At 40.0% G+C, this 6,000-nt stretch overlaps 1 protein-coding gene across 1 annotated transcript in view; it reads right to left on the reverse strand.

The window, feature by feature from the left end:
• LMNB1 (lamin B1) overlaps window positions 1-5,707 on the reverse strand; it is a 28,940-nt gene extending 23,233 nt beyond the window's left edge. Inside the window, exon 1 of the mRNA XM_058166478.1 lies at window positions 4,741-5,707. Coding sequence (XP_058022461.1) covers window positions 4,741-5,105 — 365 coding nt within the window. The 5' untranslated portion in view covers window positions 5,106-5,707. The remainder of the gene's footprint in view (window positions 1-4,740) is intronic.
• Window positions 5,708-6,000: the final 293 nt, after the last annotated feature.

Consider the following 6,000-nt stretch of genomic DNA (forward strand, 5'->3'; position numbering starts at 1 on the left):
AGTAAATAAAAAATAACAAAACAACTATGCAGTAATGCCCACAATGCTAATATGCTCATCTGTTCTCTCTCTAGACTTTCTTGGTTTACTGTATTTTAGATAGAAACAATAACGATCTTGAACTTCAGTGGTTGAACGTTGAAGAACAAATATTAGTTCTGTAATCATGTATTTGAAAAATTCTTTTAGAATTCTGACACATAGGTTTACAGAAAAAAAGTTTTGACCATCCTATTTGTCACATTCATAAAGGATGTATGCAAGCATACATTCTGAAGTGGAAAACCCTAATAACCCAATTCTAACCCTTTCTTAGGATGTTTATTTAAGATGATAATTTCACATGCAATTGTTATTAGTATTATAAAGACATATCAGGAACCAGTATGAGAAAATTTAATACATTATATAAACCTATGAAAGTATAAACATTTACCTTACACTATCTAAACTAAATAATATTTTTCTCATTAATATATATTCTAAATAATATACACATAATACCCCTCTTTGTTAACTTCAATGGTCTAATTTTCTAAATATTACAGTTAATAATTTTTAATCAATACTGTTCAAATATTACTGTACTAGAATAATACAAATGTATTACATATTTTTCAACTACTGGTATACATACATACATACATACATACACATAATCTACTCTAATTCAAATATATAAGCATTGTATTATATATTTATTTATCCAGCTTTCTTTACATAGTTTTACATTACTATTCAAAATACAGATGCAATTCACAGGATACCAACTGCAAACCCATTAAATCACAAAATTACATACCCAACTCTATACCATTTGTTATACTGCTTCTTCTCTACAATACAAATCAACTGATCTACAGCAGGCAGCTTGCTTACTTTTCTTCCTAAACATAGATTTTAATATCTGAGCATAGCTCACTTTATAAAATACTTCATATGAAGCTATTATTAATGCTTGACAGAAACTTTCCTAAGGCAAGTACCAATCCACCTACACTCATACAAAATCAAATTTGCTGAAAAGGCAAAAATGATAAAACAGGTGTTTTGAGTATCATGACAGCAAAACTTTGAACTTTTAATTTATAGCATATTAAAGACAGCGATTGAAAGATATGAAATGAAAATATAAATTTACACCACATTTTCTTAGCGTAGTTGTAAACTAAGGATCCAAGATGCACGTCTAAAATCATTTTTGTCTGCCCCTTTGGTGGATGTAACAGATTTTATAATTCCAGTGTAAAGATGGTAAGAAAGAAAAAGTCTTCTGTAACTGTAATCCTGTTAGATTTGGCCAGATACTTTAGTTATAGTTCTAATCTACAGGTAGTACAACTGGTCGTTTAATGACCATTTAAAGTTACAATGGACATCTAATCTACAGGTAGTACAACTGGTCGTTTAATGACCATTTAAAGTTACAATGGACATCCTTATTTATGACCCATTTTTGGAGTTACAACAGCTGTACAACCCTCCTTGCAATCACATGATGTTTACAAACCAGCTCACCTTTGCAGCTATTTGCAGTGGTCATGAGACCACTATTTGTGACCTTTTTTTTTGCCAATTTCCACTGAAAAACTGCCTATTGAAGTAAAATGATTCAGTTAAGTTACTGATAGTTGCTTAATGACTGCTGTAAAAACCCCAGCAATAAGTTCAAATCCAGGCACATGATACCTCAACTTGTGACCATGACTTACAACTAGGCTAAATTATAGTTGTAACCCAAGGACTATCTGCAGTCTGTTCCAAGTAGCTTAATTTCTCATGCATAACCACTTTTGAATAAGAAAGGTTAATATTAATTAAGATTAAAGATTAAAATTAAAGGGCCTACCTAACTATATGAAAAGAAACGTCTATTTTCCCAGACTACTGTCTGAGTGTGTCCTTCCTTCTCATTAGGTGGCCAAAGTATTTGAGTTTCATCTTCAAGATCTACCTGCTAGGTAATCATAAGGCTACCTGCTCCTTTTTCTAATTTTCATGGTATAAACATTTTATTATGGAGAAATAACCTACTTAAGAGAAAGAAGTAGAAAGTGAACAACCTGAAAAAAACCTATACAAATAATAAAGAATCAGTTAACACAAGTACTGTGCAAAATGTTCCCTTCAAAGCCTTAGCTTGCAAAATGTGAAAATGTCCATTACTAAACAACACCTCATCAGGGCCCTTGAAGCAGCTGCTTTGATGTGCAGGCAGAAAAGATGTTTCCACCTATGCCTCTGGTGAAGTGGAAGAGCTTGTGGCGGTACCTTGGTTGTGAGTAAAGCTGCTTATCTCAAATTGAATCTGTCCAATTCTCCACAATGCAAAGCCATTTTGCAAGACCTATTAAATATACTTGGATCGCTCAAATCTGATTGATGTAGTACTATAGATAAACCAATCCTAAAATCAACTGTACTGAAGAATCTACATTATGGCATACATTGCTAAAGTTGAAGTGACTTCCACCTCATTTAGATTAGGATGGCAACTAAAGCATATTGTTTTACTCCACGTTTTGCAAATATACAGGTATGCTATTATTGGTTTTTTAAATTTTTGTAACCAACTATTAGGATCAGATTGTTGTTGTTAGTTGCAAAGTCGTGTCCGACCCATCACAACCTCATGGACAATGTTCCTCCAGGCCTTCCTGTCCTCTACCATCCTCTGGAGTCCATTTAAACTCATGCCTACTGCTTCAGTGACTCCATCCAGCCACCTCATTTTCTGTCATCCCCTTCTTCTTTTGCCCTCAATCTTTCCCAGCATTAGGCTCTTCTCCAGTGAGTCCTTCCTTCTCATTAGGTGGCCAAAGTATTTCGGTTTCATCTTCAGGATCTGGCCTTCTAAAGAGCAGTCAGGGTTGATCTCTAGGACTGACCGATTTGATCACCTTGCTGTTCAAGGGACTCGCAGGAGTCTTCTCCAGCACCAGAGTTCAAAAGTTTCAATTCTTTGGCGCTCAGCCGTTCTTATGGTCCAACCTTCAGCCATACATTGCAACTGGGAAAACCATAGCCTTGACTATACACACTTTTGTTGGCAGGGTGATGTCTCTGCTTTTTAGTACGCTGTCTAGATTTGCCATAGCTTGCCATACATATTTACAATGAACGCATAACTTACTAACATTTTTCAATCAGATGCCAACACATATTTGGACTTTAAAACTAGGGTTTATTGTTTGTTGATGGCAAATTATATATATTTAAGTCAACAAATGTAGAAGGCACCAATGTATGAGAAGTTGCCCTAGAAGCACAACATGTCAAAACTATAAATGAAATACTCTAATTTCAATGGAGTAACAAGTTATCAAAAGAAACATAGCTAACATTTAAAAACAAAAAAATTGCAATATCCTAACAATTAAGAATGTAACTGCTTTCCTTAAAATTAATTTGTTTGCATTTTCACTTTCAATGATACAAGGATTCTTATTTGCAAAGAGATACATACTTGTCCACTATTTTTGTTTAGTAAAGTTCAAATGACTAGCACCACACAAGTATCTTCAGACAGACATTCCTGAACTATTGAAAATGGAAATATGAATCTTTTTTGTAAATGTGGATGATTTTAATACATATTTGATATCAATGCACAAGTTTAATATCAATGCCCAAGTTCACCAAGTTCTTTCACAGAAAACAGATTTTTAAATAGCATTCAAAAACACAGTGAGACTTTGACAGAAAGCTTTTTAATGAAACTAACTAAAGCAACCTCACAATCTGGAACACTTGATATTGTATATAGTATAGAGGTCCAGATTCCTTCATTAGTATCTCCAGAGTTGGAGAAACTCCTGTTTTTAAGAACTGAAGAGCAGCTCCCAATCAGCATCAACAATATTTGCCTAGGTGGGCCAATGAAGTGACTTCTACAAAATCTAATATTACAGAGTCCAATATTATTACACAACCATCATATTTGGATCCCAAGCAAATGTTGAATTGTATAGTTAATCAACTATTCACATTCAAAACTGAATGATCAACCCAAAGGTGAAAACTGATCATTCAGAAAATAAACAGTTGTGGCAGAGGAAAGAACAGAAACTCATTTTCATTCAGTCAAGTAAGAATGCATGAGCGGAAGCACATGGCCCAGATGGTAAAACTGAATTAATATAACCAGAAAAATGAATGGGGGAAAAGGGGAGGAGGCAGTAACATTCCCTCCAAGCATTTGGTTCTCATTTGTGAACCTAGACTGGAATCTTATCTGAATTTCAAATGATTCCAAAACAAGAATTTACAACACAGAATGACAGAAAGCTAAATATTAAGGCTGAAATCTCAACATAGCCTTCCATTAATATCCCGCATATCCTGTAACATCAGATATAAAATACCCACGGGGTCCCTCAACCAAGCTGTAGTGCTTCGCCTGTTATTTATTCATTTTCTGCCTCCATGGACGATGGCAAAGGATGCATGGGTGGGGGGGAGTGAGCAGAATGGAGATGGATGAGAGACAATTATTGGGGATAACAGAGGATGGCTTGGTCGGTTACATCAAAAAAAACCCTCCACTTCGCAATTTCCCCCTCAGGACCCTGATGGGCGATCACGTGGCTTCATTAGAAAGAAGTCTCTAAGGGACGACAGGAAACCACATGGCTCTGGCTGAACGGTCGTCCTGCATCCATTAATGAGCGATCTCCCGTTAAAGTTACTATGGGTTTTTGGGGGGGAACTGGGAAACAGGCCCCAAAGTCAGCCACTTACTTGCCAAGAAGCTGGTCGTGTTCAGCGCGGATCTTGCCCACCTCGATCTGCAGTTTGGCTCTCTCCCGAGCCGTGTCGTCCAAAGAGCGCCTGGCATCGGCCAGCTCGGTCTCATAGAGGGATTTAAGGCCGGTGAGTTCACGGCCACGCACCTCTTCCCGCTCGGTGACTTGGAGGTGAAGCGCACTGTTCTCGATCTCCAAGCTGCGCACCTTATCGATGTAAACAGCCAGGCGGTCATTGAGATCCCGCAATTCCTCCTTTTCTTGCAGGCGGGTGATGCGGGTCGGACTAAGCGGTGTGCTGGCCGCACTGCTCCGGGTGCGCTGCCCTATCGGTGTGGAAGCCGCCACAGCAGCCGCCATGGCGCGAACAAAGCGCGGGGAAATGGAATGAAGATAAAAAAAAGGGGGGGGCGCAAAGCGGGAAACCGGCGATGTCGGAGGCCCCGAAAGTTTCTGGGGTGGAAAGAAAGAGGGGTCGGAGGACGCAGACGTCTCCTGAGCCCAGCGGAACAAATCGGATTGAAAAGCAGAAAGGAGACTTTACAAGCAAACCCGAACCAGGAAAAAAAAAATTAGAATGCCCCTTGCTTCAGCTGTAGAAAAAGAGGGGGGAAAGTGAAGCGAAAGAAAAAAACAATTCCAAGGTTTCAAATGAATGAACGGGGGAGGCGAAAGGAAGCAGCCAGGCGGGAAAAAGGAGGAAAAGGAAAGAGGAGGAGCGAAAACAAATGAGGCTTCTGCAGGTGCTGAGAGGGAAATACAGAGGGATTTTTTTTTTTTTAAAAGGGGAAGCGACAGAAGGAAAAGTGCAGATGCCTCGAAGAAGACCCGCGCAGACTCCCGCTGGCGCTTGCCGTTGGAAAGAGCAAACCTAGCTACCCAACCGAGGTGGTGCACAGCCTCCGGCCGCTCCTCCCGCGTAGAAAGGGACACAAAACAGGCGGGCTCAGCGCAAAACCAATATGGCCGCCCCGCGCCTCCGCTCGCCCCCCCCCCACGTCCCTCCCTATTTTCCCGTCCTCTCCGCTCAGATCCCTATGTCACGTGTCCGAAGCTTAGCCAATCGGACGGCTAAGCGCGCTCAGCTTCGCTGTTTATGGCGATCGGGACGCAAAATTCAAAACGCGCAGACTTGCAACTGTCAGCGAGATAGCGGCGCGCGCGCGCGCGCGTTGCTGGGCTCGCTCTACCGTCCTCGTTTGCTGCTGCATCCCCTCCCCCCACCCCGGCCGGGATTTGCTCAGAGGAGGAGAAG

The sequence above is a fragment of the Ahaetulla prasina genome, chromosome 2, assembly GCF_028640845.1.
Source record: "Ahaetulla prasina isolate Xishuangbanna chromosome 2, ASM2864084v1, whole genome shotgun sequence".
Classification (NCBI taxonomy): domain Eukaryota; kingdom Metazoa; phylum Chordata; class Lepidosauria; order Squamata; family Colubridae; genus Ahaetulla; species Ahaetulla prasina.